This window comes from Rhyacophila brunnea, unplaced genomic scaffold, assembly GCF_057557595.1.
Source record: "Rhyacophila brunnea isolate RB1 unplaced genomic scaffold, BYU_Rbru_1.0 scaffold_20, whole genome shotgun sequence".
In the NCBI taxonomy this organism is placed as follows: Eukaryota; Metazoa; Arthropoda; class Insecta; order Trichoptera; family Rhyacophilidae; genus Rhyacophila; species Rhyacophila brunnea.
The window spans coordinates 17,628,253-17,646,620 of record NW_028232860.1 but is presented as its reverse complement, the minus strand read 5'-3'; the positions used below and the strand labels follow the sequence as shown (position 1 = coordinate 17,646,620).

The following is an 18,368-nucleotide window of genomic DNA, read 5'->3' as shown; positions in this document are numbered from 1 at the left end:
GATTTGAAACGGAATCTGCCAAATCGTCGATATTTTTTTAGGCTAAGTGAAGTAAAAAAAAAACGCCTTGGAATTTCTCAAATTCTGCTACTTTTGTAAGAAACAAAACTTGTACGTACATTTTCCAACCGATGACAACGCGTACTATATTTATTGCCGAAAAACTATAATTTATTAGACCGCGTACTATAATTCAGTGACAAAACTGTTCTGAAATCTCAAACTTCCAGTGTTGCCAACCGTACTATAATTATAGTATTTGTACTATGATTTTGTTCCGTGTACTATGTACGATATAAAACAGGTATAGTACGCCCAAAATACTATAATTTTGAATATTGGGAAAAATATGTAAAAAGTACTAAAATTTCGATATTTCCGTTCGATAAATTGGTGCAAAGTACTATGATTTCGCAATGAAGATTTGGACAACTTGGAAAAAAATGCTCGTAAAACGAAAAAAATCCCTTGACTTTGTGAAAATGAAATTTCTTGAATTTTTCGGTGAACATTTTTGGTCGGAAGAGGTACCTACTTAAGTGAAAAGGGGTCTCGGAGTTTCTCATTATTTTTTTCTGAGAAACTAAAAACCTATACATTTTCAACAGAATGACAACGCGTACTATATTTTTCTCCCAAATACTATAATTTTGGAGGCACTGTACTATAATTCCACTTTGAAAAAATGGCAACACTGCAAACGTCTCAAATGCTCTCAAAGTCGCCCACAATCTGAGTAACTGAGGACGAAGTTCTGTGACGGAAATAAATTAAACTAATTAAAGTAAATTGACTAGTGAGTGGTTGAAATACTGTTTTAATAATAGCTTTCAGCTATGTCGGAATTAAAGAAACTTAATGTCGACGGCGGAGCTGTTCAGACTCCGGAAGAAGTTCTAAAATCAACTTACAAGCCCATCCCTGAAGCCGATATTGGTAAGTAACTGAGAAATCGATATGGTTAAATTGCATCATGCTGCCGTTAACTTCTCAATTTCATTTATATCTCAATTTATTTAAATCAAAATCCAACTCACGTTAACAAAACCACCATACTTTTACCGAATATTGTTGGCAAATTTACATTTTACTTACATTAAGCGAATTTTAATTCTTGGATACCGACCGAAACTTGTTTCCAAGCACGTTGGCAGTAGCCAATGCACGATAGGAATAGGAATATTAATTATGTTTCCCAAACGAAAAAGGTTTTAATTTTTTTTTTTTAATGTAGTTTATTGTCGAGTGGATTTGTATTTATTCCAATTTATTCATCACGAGTCAATCGGCGAGAAATTAATGAATTTAAGTAGGTATCACCCTGAAATATTTACTTCAACGGCTCCTCGAAAATAACGATTTTTAGTTCTTAGTAATTCTTATCGAATATTCATTTAATCTTCAGTAACTAGAACTAGATGGTAAATGGTAAATTTATAATCACATGCCAATATAACGTATGGTAAGTTCAATTTGCTGTTTCTTGCCACATGTAGATTTATTGATACCTGCTTCATTAGTGGAAGCTTTCACTTCATGGTGGGTCAGGGATGTATATGTTAGTCATAGACAGGGGCGTATCTAGGGACTGGCGAATAGGGCGCTGCAGGAGCATTCATCATCATCAGCCGGGGTCAATCCACTGCTGAATGAAGGCCTCCCCAAGCTTCTTCCAACTCTCTCGGTCCTGTGTCGTTCGCTGCCACATATTTCCGCCGAACACTATCAGTTCGTCAATCCAGCGGCTTTTAGGGCGACCCTGTGGCCGTTTCGTGCCCCTTGGGTACCATTGGATGACGGCATTTGTCCAGCGGCCGTCCTTTCGGCGAGCAATGTGCCTCGCCCATCTCCATTTCAGTTGTTTGGCAACCTCTATTACATCGCATACTTCTGTCTGCTTCCTAACCCATTCGTTTCTCTTACGGTCCTTTCGCGTGATGCCCAACATTCAATTCAATTCAATTTATTTATTTTTACATATTGTGGACATTACAAATTATAAGTTTAAGACGTTCACAACATGACATAAAAAAGAGATAGATAATATGTTATTAAACAGTAGAAATATGTACTTACAAAAATATTAATTATATAGGTACATGGAAATACACCGGATGAGTTAAGCAGACCCTATTTTAAAAATTTATAAAATAACGTCCACCTATACTCATCCTCACGTAGGTGGAATATATCAACACCCGAAGCAATTTCGTTGAACACAGTTATCGCCCTCCCAATTGGCATTACCAGTGGCAGGTTGGTTCTGCACCTTGGGAGAATAAACAACTGATGTTCTCTATTTCTAAGATAGTTATCAGGGACACACAGGTCAACACTGCCCAGAATGGCAGAGTTCTCATTTATACCTCGTATAAGTCGAAAAAAATACATAGCTAAATAAAGATTTCTTCTAAATTGCAAACTGCAGTATGTAAGCATGCCTAAGAGAAAGTCAGTTGGATAAAGCCACGGATAGTATCCGTACAACCTCAAATAAAGGAGTCTCAAGAATTTCTTCTGAACCCTCTCCACCATAAGACCATACTTCAACTGATGCGGTGCCCAAACAATAGACCCACTCTCAAGTCTGCTTCGAACTAAAGAATTAAATAAAAGTTTTAATACCGTAACATCCGAAAAGACCCGGGAAGTACGCATGTCGAAGCCCAACATTTTAAGCGCCTTGTTACAAATGGTAACTATATGGCTAATAAATGTCAGTTTACTCTCAAACGTAATGCCAAGATCCCTTACAGATGATATTCGTGACAGAACTCTGCCATGCATCGAGTATTGGAAAAACAACACTTTTGAGGCTCTGGTAAACGACAAAAGATTGCATTTATCAATATTGAATTCTAGTTTGTTACGCCTGCCCCAATCTAATATATTATCTATATCAAGTTGGAGCTGACGACAATCGTCCAAGGTGACAACTTCCAAAAAGAGTTTCAAGTCATCAGCGAACAACAAAAACATAGCATTTTTTATTACCAATGCTATGTCATTTATAAAAATCGTGAACAGCAACGGCCCTAAGTTTGAGCCCTGAGGGACACCAGAAAATGTGTTAAAGGTCTGTGACTGATAAAGGCCGTACGATACGTATTGTTGACGGTTCCTAAAATAACTCCCGAATAGCTTCAAAAATCGATCAGACAATCCAATAAGTTGGAGTTTTTCCATCAGGACATCATGATCGACTTTGTCAAATGCTTTCGAGAAGTCATTGTAAGAACAGTCAACCTGGTGACCTCTATCCAGGGCCGATGACACATAATTGGTAAATACCATCAGGTTAGTTTCCGTTGATCGGCCTGCTCTAAATCCATGCTGTTCATTTATTATAAATGACTCAATTTTTGGAGAAATCATGTTGTGCATGATCATCTCAAGAACTTTTGCTGGTGCAGAGAGAACAGCTACCGGCCTGTAATTTTCCACTGATGACTCTGTACCACTCTTATGGATTGGAGTAACCTTCGACATCTTCCACGTTTCCGGAAAGATACCTGTCTCCATTGTAAGATTATAAATATATGCAAGTGGGCCTTTGACAGTTTAACAGGGATTCCTATCTTAAAAGATGCGTAGTCCCCTTTTGACTTTAGCTTTGCAATTGTAAATTCGGCGTTACAATTTGCAAGTTTTTTTAAATAATTAGACATATCCGCAGCAGACGTCTCTGGGTGAAATGGGTAGAAGTGGTAGTTTTTAACTACATCGCTCCCCTTCACTCCTCCGCCTAAGATGCCACGGACAGCCGCTGGTCGCTTCTTCTTCGCTACTGTAGACCATTTTCCGTCTTCAGTAGATTGTCCAACAGCCGAAATGTCTATGACGTCACGCTCTGGATTAGAAGTACTTTCCCGCGTTTTTGGGATCTCGGTCGTAGACTTTTTATTGGTGTTATCCAAAACCTTCTGTGACCTGGTTATTCGGGACGTCATCGTATTAGATAGAGTCGCAGTTGTTGTTGTTGATTTCTGTTTGACACTCGATTCCTTAATTGGCGCATTACCGCTAATTACCAATTTGGATTTTGGCTTGCTCGGTAAAGCGGCGAGCGGTGCATCGCGCGGGGCCGGAGGGGGGCACACCATTTGACAGGTACACGTTTTATTCAACCGTTCTTCTAATTTTTCAACTTTTTTTAGCAATAACTCCACAATCACTAAGACACGATTTGGTGCAGCAGACACGAGATCTTCACCATTGCACTGAACTGCTTTGTTTACAGTCGACATTTCTAAATTTAAATGAATTAAATTCAGTCAATTTTAAGGATAAGAGGAGAGCACACAAAAACAGTCGTCTCACGTCGGCGGTTATAAGTAAACACCTCTCCATGTCTCGCTGTGCGACTCTTAGCCTTTGGACATCTGTCGTGTTGAGAGTCCACGTCTCGCAGCCATACGTGAGCACGGGCAGCACACATTGGTTGAACACCGTACGCTTAAGACATAATGGTAGGTCATTCTTGAAGCAGGAGCATTAGGGGCGCCAAAATAATGCCAGGAATTTAAAAAAAAACTCAGCCACTAAATTGTTGTAAATGATACTTAAATTTTAAATATTAACAAACTTAAGTTACTTATGATATAAGCGAAACTTTCCTATTCGAAATGGACAAATGGTAGCTGCGATTGTTTCTACACTACTGATGTTCGAGGGATGAAAGCATGGATGTATGATTCTATGGATTGGTAACTATTTAAGATTTTGTGACTTATGGGCGGAGTCCCAATCTGATGTTTCGTCAACGAATTCTCCATTGTATATTTTAAATAAAATGCTATATACTCTAACATCTTCTTGGCTACGTGTTAAAACTGTGAACTAACATGCTCCTCCCATTTTTAACTGCAATTCCATTATAACTAACACTCTCCTACCATTTAGTCGACAACAGCGCCTTCCTTCGCGAAGCCAAGAAGAAGTTGTCGTACAATAGACGTGATATCGAACATATACCTATATACCTTGAGAAAAGTCAGTTACAGCCCGTTCTAAGATAGGACGACCTATTCGTCCCTTTCACGCGCTCTATTCATCACTGAGTTAGACAAGAACAAAAGATTTCACAAGCTGGTCTTAAAAAATTTGACTGTGTTGTGCCTGATAGGTCCTTTTAGGTCTTTTGGCTAATTATTGTTATTTTCAGGAATTATGTTCTTAGTGTTTTCGTAACGTTGTGTGTGCGCCATATTGGATATTGAAATCTCAGACAACATTTTCAATACCTAGGATTACTGGAGAATAAATTTCTTTTAATTCTGGGATTTCGTGTGCTACCGACATCATGAGCCCCATTCAGGGGACTGGCAAACACCACAAATAAGTAAAAACAAATAGACTGCGCCGTCTATTTACTATAATATTATATGTACTTAGTGCATTAACATTTATAAATAGGTATGTGGCTGTGAAATACAATTTTATGTGACATGATGATTGATATAATTATAATTAAATAATAATTCAAGTGTAGAGTTTTTATTAAATATAATTAAAGTTTAAATACATAAATTCTACCCTTAGCCCTAGCGATAGGTAGGGGTACGCCAAACATCCTGGTCTGGGGGCCCGCTTCAAGATGTGGGGGCCATGGCTGACGTACTATGAATTTATACTAACAAAACATACAAGGAATTTCACATTTCGTAACATTCTTAAGTACCTACCAATTTTTAATTGATTATTGTCAATAATATTTTCTTAGTATAATTAATTACTTAGTGAACATTATTGGATTTTTTCCTGTGCAACAAAGTACGGGTGTAATGGAAAATTTCCCTTGAGAAGAAAGTTATGAGTTGTATGCATGTAGCCGATCTAGCGCAGTCTGCATTTTCATGTGCTATGTGATATTTTTGCTCTCATGTAGTGTTCAGCTCCTCGTAGGAGGGCCGCGTACGTATGTACAATCTGTGTGGTGCACACCGGTGGCCACCTCTTAAATTTGTCTCTCTGCCCCATCCACCCTTTGATTTGACAGATGAATGATAATGTTATTCTCTACAATAGGCCTGGGCAACCTACGGCCCAGCCCGCCAAGTTTTTAGGCCCGCGAGCTTTAATCGTATTTCTAAAAAAAGTTTACTTATTTCTACATTCTAACGCCTTTTTAACAATGAATCTTTAATATACATGAATTGCACCGTCGAGAATAAATCTGCAAATTTTACAACACTCTTAATTGAGGCAAATTCGAACAACTTAATGATTCCGCTAGAAAAATGTTGGTTATTTTTGGATCAACCAATAATATGTGAAAAAACATTTTCAATCATAAATATCAATAAAAACTCTTTATGAACAAGCATCACCTATTCGAGGGCTTAGTGTCAAACAACACTATCTACAAAAATGCAACTTTACAGGAGAGCCAAAAAACGTAATTTTAGATTCTTGTAACTTAACAAGGGAAATGTTTATTTAAAACCTAATGTTAATATTTTATAATTCATTGTGTATTGTACATTTATCTTGCTTATGATGATGTTAAAATTTATAGGGATAGTTTTAAAAAAATATGAAAACAAGGGTAACTTGTGTAGTTAGCGTTAAACTTTACTGACGATTTAATAAGAAATTATAAAAGATTGTCATAACGTTGTTTGACTATCATGTAGCCGTAAATGTAAAATAACGTTATCTCAAAAAAAAAAAAAAACACTTTTTTGTAGATAACGTTGTCTGACTTTAAGCACTCGTATTTACAAGCAGTTTTAAGAATTTCAACTACTAAATTAACACCTGAAATTAAAAAAATGTAAAACAGTTTCATTCTTCTCATTAAATTGTTGGCTATTAGAGAATTATTTATTTTTTTATGTTGAAATAATGTATGTCCAAAAATAGTATTTTACTTGCCGCCGGCCTGCCATTCCTTTTATATTAAAAAGTTTTCCCAGGCTTGCTCTACAAGTATCAATACGTATAAAAGTGAATATGAAGGCTTTATTTGTTAAGACAATATTTACACAAATTAGCCTTTGACATTTAACTAATCTGCCTTGATGTAATGTATTGTGGTATACAGGTCTTAATGCTATTTCAATGAAATGATAATAATTAATGAGATGTATAAATGAAACCAGTCTGAATATCCTTCAAATCAATTTATAGTATTAAAAGAGTTTTATATAAACATGCCAAAAAAATACCAAACAGATTAAGTATGTATGTAGTATGATTTTTTAATATTATAAAATAAATTTAATTTCTACATTTTTTTTGAAAGTCTGACATCGTAAAATTGGGGTTTCTCTGTATCTACCCATCTACCTATACACAAAACAATGATCATCTTATGTCATCATCAGCCGCGGTCGATCCACCGCTGGATGAAGGCCACCCCTAGCTCTATCCACTCTTCTCGGTCCATATTGCTTTGCTGCCACTTACATCCACTGAACTTTAATAGCTTGTCTATCCAGCGGGTTTTAGGGCGTCCCTTGAGTACCACTGTATGACATTATTTGTCCAGTAATTGTCTACTCGCCGAGCGACATGTCCAGCCCATTGCCGTTTCATAAATGCTTAGCGACCTCTATCACACAGCATACTTTTTTTTGCTTCCTTATGTACTAGTATATTTTTTATAAATTATCGGCATTCATCTAAAATGTAGATACATGTTATATTATTTTTTGGCTCTCCTGCACAATTGGGAAATTGATGCTTGCATTCATCTTCCTCTGAGGTACAGATATTATCTGTTACGGCAGTATTTACCAATTGATAGTCTGAGAAATAAATTATCAGGCAACGTCTGGTGTCATATAATAAAAGACTTAGAAGATCTCATGATGCAACAAGAAAAATATTCAGTCTGCTCAAAATTATAACACGGCAACTTATTATTTTTAATATTTATATATTTGATATGATCTTAAAAGACAACCTTACATTTCAACCAATAATCGACCGATGATAACCAAAATGTATCAATGAAATTTTGTCTGGCGCGAGACTTGCAAACAAATACGGGTATTCATTTAATTATGTTCCATCAGTATGCTTTGTCAACCAATTTATTGTATCAAGTAATGTAGTGTCTGATGGGCCGGAGTACTCAGTGTTTATGTGGCCAGGAAGTAATGTTAGTGAAATTAAAAGCCATTAAACTGACTATACACAATTGTCCGGCTAGCTAAAATTATCGTCTGAGTAACACAAATTTAAACTATGGTGGAACGGTTAATACAGTGAAACCCCGATAATAAGTTTGTTAAAAGACTGTCAAGAAACAACATACCTACTTAAATAGCGTGAAAATGTAAATATATTATTCTATAAAAAAATCATTCAAATTGATTTGTTTCATTTTGTATATCATCAATGCTAGTATAATGGCATTTTAGACCTTCGATGTACGTACCTCGTAGCATCTTCTTTTGTTGTGTTTAACACAAAACAACTTAAACAGAACGTAAGCATGAGTAAACAATTAGAACAAAAAATGTCAGCAACAAGCGACTAAGTGTAAAGCTAAGCGCGCATGAACGATTAGTTAACTGGCCGATTGACTATTGGGTAGTTACTACTGTGGCATTGTATGTAGGAGCGCGCATGAACAATCGCAAAATCGGCTGATTTAAAAATCTGCATCCAGTCACAGATTTCCGACCGATTGTGACCGAGGCCAATTCCGTTACGTCACGGAAAATGAAATTCGCATGAGTCAGCACCCTAATCAACCGCGCTTAAACTTGGCCTTGGTCATGACATCTAATTAATCATGAAAATAAAAATTTATAGTTCTAGTACCCCCCCCCCCCCCCGCGCCTGTCTATAGTGTCGAGGGTCCCTGGTTCGAATCCTGGGTCTGGCAAGTTCACATATTGTTTTTCAATTTGTGCATGAGTCAGAGTATGGTCCTAATAGGTTGAGCAAGTGGCTGACATCCATTTCTCATAAAAATAAGGAGTGAGTAAGTATTCCGCACTTTTATATTCTCCACAATATGCGTTAGAGTAAGATAGAATTTCTGCGGCTGAATTAAATATTTTTTGTACACGTCGCCGGTAAATATTGGTTTGTCCCATTCATTCAAAAACTGCATGCACGTATTGCTGAATTTTTTTTTGTGTTAAATATAAAGTTAGTGGTAATTATTTTTAGTTAATTTAGTAGAAAATATAGTTAACTATGTTGTGTTTAAATTTGGTAGCTGTACTGGGAAGCAACATGATGGTATAACGTTTCATAGTTAAGTTAATAATAAAATTGAGGTTCTACTGTGCGTTATACGCCAGAAACACGGCTTCATATAGCTGAACAATGCGCACTCTCTTTATATTATTACTCTAAGGTTGGTACTAACTATGCCTACTTCATGTTTGTATTTCAGTACAGAATTTAGTTAAAAGGTTAATAACTTATTGGTCGATTGATCTTTACCCTTTAAAGCACATGCTATCATCAAACTCAGCATCTTCTGTTATGATAGTAACAGTAAATAATTATTCAAGATAACTGTAAAATACACTCTGTTCACCTATTTTAATTATTTGTTTTTGTTATACTGTTGTAATAGTGGTGCCATAGACAAAATCAGTGGCGGCTCGTCCATATGCACTGCGGTACTGCAGCATCCCCAATCAAATTGAAACAAATAATGTAATATTATAATATACATCAATTTATGTATATTATATGAAAATATCAATATTATTAAGCGTGTAATCAGCTCGCCCGCGCATCGATACATCCAATGTCCAATAATATTATCATACAGCGCGGTAGGTACTTGATTTTGCATAGTAACGATTTCAATAGAATATTTTCGAGTGGGCGATAGAGGGGCGCGGGCAGCGGTGCTTGCAGGTTCGTACTGTCGGTCAGACAGTCCGTTTTCAGTATTTCGCCGTTTCTGCGTTGCGCGTGAGCACACGCGCCAGAGTGAGGAAAGAGATATAGCTATAATGATTTATTAACATTGTTAAAATTTATTTCTGCAAGCAATTTATGCAAAGTTCTTTATTTTAATTATTTATATTTAATTTTGATGTTAATAGTAAAGTATAATCCAAATAAATATTTATTTTTATTTTTAATCAACCGCAGCACCCCCAAATATCTTATCCACGAGCCGCCACTGGACAAAATATGCGCCATCACTTTTCATTAATATTATCATCAGTTTTCTAATATATATATAGATGTCATGATGACTAATAATATATTTGTTTTAATTAGTTTTAAGGAATAGGAAATGGAAGAAAATGTGACTTCATATTACAGATATTATGCATCCCCAAACAATAATATATAAATCAATTCTGTGGGGACTTTTGCCACCACTCGGTTCGGGGTGTGTTTCAAACTGACAAATATTTCAAAATAATCTACTTTATCTCTTTCACACGGCGTTTACCTGTAAATTGCCTAGTCTTTTGAGTATCATTGTAAATTAGCTTGTATTTGTTCGCTAATGCATACCGACCAACTCGTCGAGGGATAATGAATATAATTGCCAGTTTATCTTGTAAACTAAGTAAATCAGTGGGTCTATTCTATACTTATCGACCGCTAAAGTGATAAAGTGATAAATATTATCAAACTTAGGGTAGGTTTGTATCAAAATATTAGCACTTATTGTAACAATTACACGAAGTTGGTTTTTATTGTTGCAATAAGTGCTATATTTTAACAGCACCTATCTTGCTGCTGTTAAAATATCGCACTTATTGGAACAATAAAAACCAACTTCGTGTAATTGTTACAATAAATGCTAATATTTGCCTGCCATGCCTGAGATAAACCAATTATAATATTATATTGTGTACATATTTGGAATATATTGTATAGATTCATTAATATTCTAAAAAGATGAATAACATACATAAGAGATATTAACTAATGGCAACACTGACATTAGTTCAACGTTAATGAGTAGGTATTTTACATTATATTATTTATTATAAGTTATAACAGACCTTGGAACATGAGAGTTGTTTTGCATTATTATTAATAGTTATATACAGGAGGACCTTGACTTTCGCACATAATTGGTTCCTGAAAAGGTGTGCGAATGTTGAATGTTCGAAAGTAGAGGGAAGTAAAAAAAAAATTAAATTGTGTGTATTTTAAAATATTTATTTATCAAGTAAAATATAAGATGTTAAAGAGACATGTTCAAGTGGGGTTTGCGGATGTTTCCCTTAAAAAGTTATTTAGTATTAGTAAGGGTTTGCCACTCTTCTTTTACTTCTTTTAAATAAAATATTTTAAATGGTAAATTATTAACTTTACAATATTGCTTAAGGGGGGACATGCTCGTCGAAGGTCAAAATTGCCTAACCGAATTTTTTTTTTTTTTTTAATGGTACATGTTCAAACACGCGCGTCAATATCATTTTACTCCCTACTTTAATTATAGTTTGTCAATTTATGGCTACGGCCGTATGTTGTAGCTTAACCACTGGGGAATGACAAAAGAAATGGCGTATTTCAAAAAAACACTACCTTATTCTTAGGTAAATAATTATTATAAAGCAATCATTATTCATAAGATGTTTATCATACTTGAATGGTCAAAGACATACCTTATAATAAGTATCTTTAGAATCATCTTCAAATGTGTTAATCTTGCCGATTTTTTGAATAATAAAATGCCTAATTCTTGTCAAATTTGGGATCACAGAGATTATCAATATAATTTTTTATCGTGAATATTTTACAAAAATTATCTCGTAATAAATTATACTAATGGTTTCATAAATGCGTTTAAAAATTAATAAACGTAAAAAATCTTAACACCACTGCACAGTTATGTACCGAAATATGACTATATTCTAAAACATTAGAGCGAGAGGTTTAAAAGAATACTATTTTATGTAACAAAAATACTTTATGCAGTCATCAAATGTTTAAAATAACTATAAAGGATAATAAGGCTTCAAAATTATATAAATAGATTATCTATAACGTTTAAGGAGTGTCCAGGATCATGGTTTGAAAATACAATAAAAACTCAATTTTGACCTACGACGAGCACGTGGGCTGTTAACTGCTGGCAACTGATGCCCAGGGGCAACTGATTCTTCCTTAGATAAGAATCTACGACTAGGCATTTTTCCCAAAATAAATCTGTGTCATCTACATTAAATATTTGGCTAGAAGATAATTTTGGATAATGAGGAAATAAATTCTTTGCAGCATCTTTATCCGCATCAGCCGATTCTCCAGTGAATTTAATATAAACCAACCGTTACTTGCTTGAAAAATCGTGTTAGAGTCCTCTTTTAATCTAGCTTTCCAATCTTTGTGCAAACTAAGAGCCTTCGCTTGAATAATTGAAATATTCAGAGGGACATCTTTTTGATGTTGGTCGTCGATCCATGATGACAAATATTTTTCCATTTCATCCATAACTATGCCGTGTCTTTTGAAAACAACCTTTAAAGATATATTTCCACAATTTTGAACGTATTCCTTAATTTTATTTTTTAAAATTGAACATATCGTAGTAGACCTGTTTGTATCATACGAACGTCCGATTGAAGTAAAAGATTCACCGCAATCAGAACGTCGTGTGAAGTTTATAAATCCTTGATTTCTCTTTGTTCGTATCAACACTGCAGTTTTTCTATTTCTCACTCTTGTTTATAAATCTTTAGGGTGAAATATTTCAAATGAATCAAATTAGCAAAACGCACAACACAACAAGCCTGCACGTGCTCCTGCGCAAGACTAAACCTTAAACCTATCCTAGCTAGTTCACAAGCAAAGTGACGGGTGCTAGCAGGATGCAAGTGACGCAAGAAATGCACTTGCTTGTGAGTGAGCGAGAAGGGGATATCTTAACCCCACGGCCCACAGCGCGACGTTTTAAAAAAACTATTTTTTTTAAAATGTGCGAAATAGCGAATTGTGCGAAAGTCGAACGTTCGTAAGTCGAGGTCCGCATGTATAATATATAACCAGTTCTATGCGTTCAGCACTCATGCATGTAGGTAGAAATTTGTGTCAGAATACTTTTTCTTACACCAACAATGCAAGATTATCTTGGGTTATCTACATCAGCTCGAGATATTTTTCGAAAAATGAATTTTATTTCTACTTTATTATCCAGAATGGATGGACTGTAAATTGACTACTATATAATTACAAGATAAAAAAACTTTTTATATACAACGTTTTTAAATTCTGTTGAACCATATAAACTTGACTTGACTAGCTTAAACGATCAAAAAAATTTGTACTTGACATGTCATATTGATTTCCATAGTAACGCACGTATATATTAATAATTTAGTTGCTAGGACCGCAGACGCCTAGCAACACTAATAATGGTGTCAAATTAACTTTTCATACAAAACAGAATTAACTGAAATTGAATTCAATTCTACTTAAAGATAGCTAAAAGTATTAAAAGAATGCATTGACATTGTGTTCTGATATATTCTAAAAGTTTCAAATGTCTAGCTAGTCGGGAAGTTAGTTAAAAATCGATTGCAAGATTTGTACCGGACAAAGAACCACCGGACAAATAAGAATATGAGCCAAGAAAAATGTTGTAAAATACAAGGGTGTATCTGTATTTCTAATAATTGCAGCATTATATTATTTAATAATTATTATTCACACTGAAAATAAATCAAAAATGTTTAGGTACTTTCCTATTTTCAAAGATCAATTTATTAATCAAACAGAATTAATGCGTTCTGTCTTAAAACACATGCAAAGTAAATCTTTCTTAATGCATTGGACGTTAAAGACGCGCGTAACGATTATTTGGCCATTCGATATAATTATCATGCTTATTAAATAGTAATTATCTAGTCAGCAGTCAACATACAGAATTCGCAGAGTTATTTCGTCCAACTTGAAACTCAAATTATTAGCCACTGTCGATTGATTTGCATAATCTAAAAAAACACACTGACTGACATCAGTGTTTGAATAATTAAGTTGTGAAATACTAAGCCAGAAATTATCGGTATTACAGTGATTGTAGTAACAGCTTCGCTCTATGTTCAATGTGTGTCGTTTTAATTCTGCAGCCTGTCAGGTACTGTAGTGTACATAGCAGTGGCGAAGGGTGGAGGTAGGCTGTTAAGATTCGCTATAAATAGTGCACACTAAACTTTGATAGTCATATGTATTTGTTTTTATTGAAGTAACACTACAATTTACAGATGGTGTTAGTTAGTTTTTTAAAATCAATTAAACCCTGCCTAAACGAAACCATAATAGATTTGGTCTAATTTGGGCGATACGACAAAATTGTGCACACTTTTTCATTCATAGTTGTTTGTTTTCGTTGGATTAAAAATACATATTACACATATTGTTGGTTCATTTTTTTAATTCATTAAGTCCTGCGTAAACCAAACTATAATAAATAAAAAATATTATTCTATCTATAAAATACTCAAAGTTATGTATGATTTAATTGCATAATTTTAGATATTTTATAGATAGACATGTAATTTTTGACTATTATCTATTATGGCTTGGTTTCTCAGGGTTTAATTGAATTTTAAAATCTAACCAACACTATCTGTAAATTGTAGTCTTATTTCAATGAAAACAAATATGTATGTATGAAAAAGTTTAATGTGCACTATTTATGGCGGATCTTAACAGCCTACCTCCACCCTTCGCCACTGGTACATAGTAATATCTTGAGCCATAGAAAATATTAATTAGGACACAGGCAAATTGTATAAAGTATTCAAAGGTGCTTTATTTCATTTTTCTATAAGTGTCCAAGACTTGAATTTCCCATTTTTTGCATGTAGATAAAAAGATCAGTTTAAACATCTGAAATATTATCTAGTAATATTTATAAGATTATACATATTATCTGTCCGTTGGAATCTTCTATCAGTTTACAACTAAAATTTAAAATTTGATTTTGTCCTCCAAATTGATGTAGATAATATATTAGATTGGGGCAGACGTAACAAACTGGACTTCAATATCGATAAATATAATCTTTTGTTGTTTACTAGAGCCTCACTCGTATTGTTCTCCCAATACTCAATATTTATAAATAGATATTTAGTTGATGAGTAACAAACAATCCTCGTAAAAAATTATGACATACAGTACTCTCTCAGTAATTCGCCACCCCAAAAACCAGACAAGTGTCCAATTAGTGAAAACGGCGGATTATAATAGTGCATACATACAAATGGTAAAAATTAAAACAGGTGTTTCGTAAAAATAGTTTTTTTGAGAAATTTCTGCTAGCAAATTACTGTTTTATTTACAATTAAAATCAAGTATTTGCTAAATTATACATAAGTATTTACAAACTAAGTTTATTAACTAAATATTAAACAGTAAATCACTTGACTTAACCAGTTGTTCAGTGAGGCAGATATTCTTGAAAGGCATAGGATTCCTGACTTTCCCTATAACCAAAAGCTTCATTTTGTGTGTCCCAGTTGCATTGAAGCACGGCATAATTGTGATGTGGTCTTTGGGCACTTTCCTTCCTGGTACATTACTTGGTTCCCTGGTTATTAATTTTAATCTGAGATGCGGTTCCACATCCAAAAGCCTGTTCCTTTTTTTTCGAAAATGCTGAAAAGGCAACTTCACATAGATATGAAGTTGGAAAAGGCAAGATGTATTTCAAAACTTTCTCTGTTAAAACTGGATACACATGTTGCATTTGCAACCAGAATGATGTTAAAGTACACTCCTTAAATTTATTTTTCAAGAATCCGTCAAGCTAATTCCAACAATTGCTCTTCTTCCGCATGCGATAAACCTTCTAGCATGGATGTTGTATCGATGTTGTGTTAATGCTTGTTGCACCAGGCGCACCCAAAGCCCAGTGCAGCGTGTACCCCCATCAAACTCTTCCCGTACCCCAGAGGGTACGCGTTCCACACTTTGGGAAACACTGCATTAGGTGTTTGCTGTGCTATGTGAAACTATGTCTCGAAACCTTGTAATTTTTTTTGCCTGTCACTGAAGCCTCCTCTTAACACATTGATCGCCAACTAGTTTTACATAAAATAGTTAAAAAATGATTATTTGTCTCTAAGGTATTATTTGATAGGTAATGAAAGAATATAATGTTTTTTTTCATTTTGATGATTTTTTTACGTAAATATTGGTTTTTATGATGTGCCGGCCACATGTGTCCGTCGCGGCGCCAACAAGTTAATTTATTCTATTGCGCCGGGCCGGCCACTTCGCCGGTCACCTGTCCATATGTGTTGACGAGAGCATGGTGCCATTTCGCGGTCGAATTATATTTAGATTTAGATAGTATAATAAACAGAAAAGGCACAAATACGGAATAAAAGTTTTCAAATTGGGTAGTATAATAAATACCTGGATACACATAAACTGGAAATATACGTATACATACCTTATAATCATTTTTTTTATTCTATTTTTTTATTATTTACATATTTTTTATAACTTACATTTTTATCATCTATTTAATTTTTATTTTTATATCAACAAAAACACATTTACAATTTAAAAGGAAAACTTTTTTTTTTCATTATGTACATTCTTTACATTAGTGAGCCTATATTTTGTGACTGGGAAGACATATTTTCAGGCCAAGTGGCAGTAATATACAGAAGGGCCATGCCGGTCACCGCGTATCGAAAAATGCACTGCGCGCGTGCCCGCCGGCGCTGTAGAACAACTCTAAGGCAGGTCTTCTTTGCCGGTCACCGGTGACCCCCATGGCGATCAACGTGTTAAGGCTATACCTCAGTTGAGGCACGGTCTAAAAAGATCGTGGCTAGGCGATGCGCGGATTGCGGGTCGCGGGTGCAAATGACGCATGTCAAACGAAATATAATTTGTCATATAAATCCAACATGTGTCCATTTAATGTTCTGTTTATTGTTCTATCAGTAACAATAATAATATATTCATTGACATGTTTTCTTTTTAAAGTAAATGGGTAACGTTTTTAGTCATCTTTACACGATTTAAGAATTAATACGCCCGTCGCCATCACGAAACAAATTGACGTGTTTCCAGCTCAACGTTCCCTCTCCGAATGGCAGCGAGTCCAAAATTTCGTCGCGCCTATAGTTTAAAATTATTTGCCATTTCACTGATGTATCACCTTAATAAATATATCTATATAGCAAATTTGTATTATACCAGAATTCACACATGAGCTGTAACGTTAGAATATTATTAAATTTGCAAACAAAACATAATATTTTGAATACCAATCGCCTTTCCCACTATGCTTATATTACAGAGATTAAATTACAATGAATTTTATCATGCTTTGTCATTTCAACATTAAATTTAAAAGTAGTTATGCTAAAAAACAGAATTAAGCACATTGTACAGTTAGACTTTGTGTCAAAACGGTTTTGGTGTTTCTTTCTCTCCGTGAAAGTGTAATGTAATATTGATTTTTTATGCTAAACAATATTTATAACATTGATTTAGTAGTTATACTGAATATTGGTGTTTTTGATTCAGATTTCAAAGCACCGGTGAACTCCAACATGGTGAAAGAAAACGGCGAGAACTGCCCCGACGGCGCTAATGAGAAGATGATAGAGGATGAGGAAAAGAAGCTGTCTCCCAAGGGGGACATCACTCAAGTCAAGTTCATCCCCGGAGACCACCAGAACGGCGATACCAAGATTGATATTGTTAACATGAAGCAGGTGGGTGAAGTTGTCATCAGGGTGCTATTGTGATATGTGAAGATCGAAAATGAAGCTTGATTTACCTGTAGGCGATCTAGGAAAGATGTATGTAAATCATTTTGATGCCCTGTCTTTTCTCAACCTGGGAATCAACATTTCATGATTACGTAAAATACGTTATTATCATAAGAGTATTATAAACATCATCATTCTAAAATTGAGAATTAGGCCATGGTTTGTTTTAATAAAATATCTGTGGCTATGTTTCAAATTATTGTTCCGCTCTCAGCTGAACAGATCGCTTTTCGACACACTTAGAGGCCATCCATAAACTGTCTATATGTGTATATACACCCGATCCTCTTGCATGGCTTTTTTTGCACTGTTTTGAAATAACACGGTTTAAAAAAAGTACCGATTATTTTTTATTATCTTTTATTTACACTGATTTTTTTGCTTTAACACAGTTTAATAAAACTAAAAAGAATAAAAATACGTATGTATGTACATACTTATCAAAAAATTGCGTTGGAATGGGTCCGATGCCACCCAGATATACATACGTACTTACATGGCGACGCTAGTCAGTCACTTCGGGTTCGATACGAGAGACGCGCCGCTTGCTTCAGCGTCAGCGTCATTAAATATTTCCAGCGATGAGAGTGATTTTTCGCCAGAGAAAAACAGCAGTAAACGGGCACGTTTATTGTCAAGTAACGAGACTGAATGAATATATTTCTCTATGCTAAATTTAATTTA

At 34.8% G+C, this 18,368-nt stretch overlaps 1 protein-coding gene across 1 annotated transcript in view; it reads left to right on the top strand.

The window, feature by feature from the left end:
• Positions 1-711: 711 nt before the first annotated feature.
• CD98hc (CD98 heavy chain) overlaps positions 712-18,368 on the top strand; it is a 35,155-nt gene continuing 17,498 nt past the window's right edge. The window contains exons 1-2 of the mRNA XM_085948392.1: positions 712-936; positions 17,437-17,627. Of these exons, the coding sequence (XP_085804518.1) occupies positions 837-936; positions 17,437-17,627 (291 nt within the window). The 5' untranslated portion in view covers positions 712-836. The remainder of the gene's footprint in view (positions 937-17,436; positions 17,628-18,368) is intronic.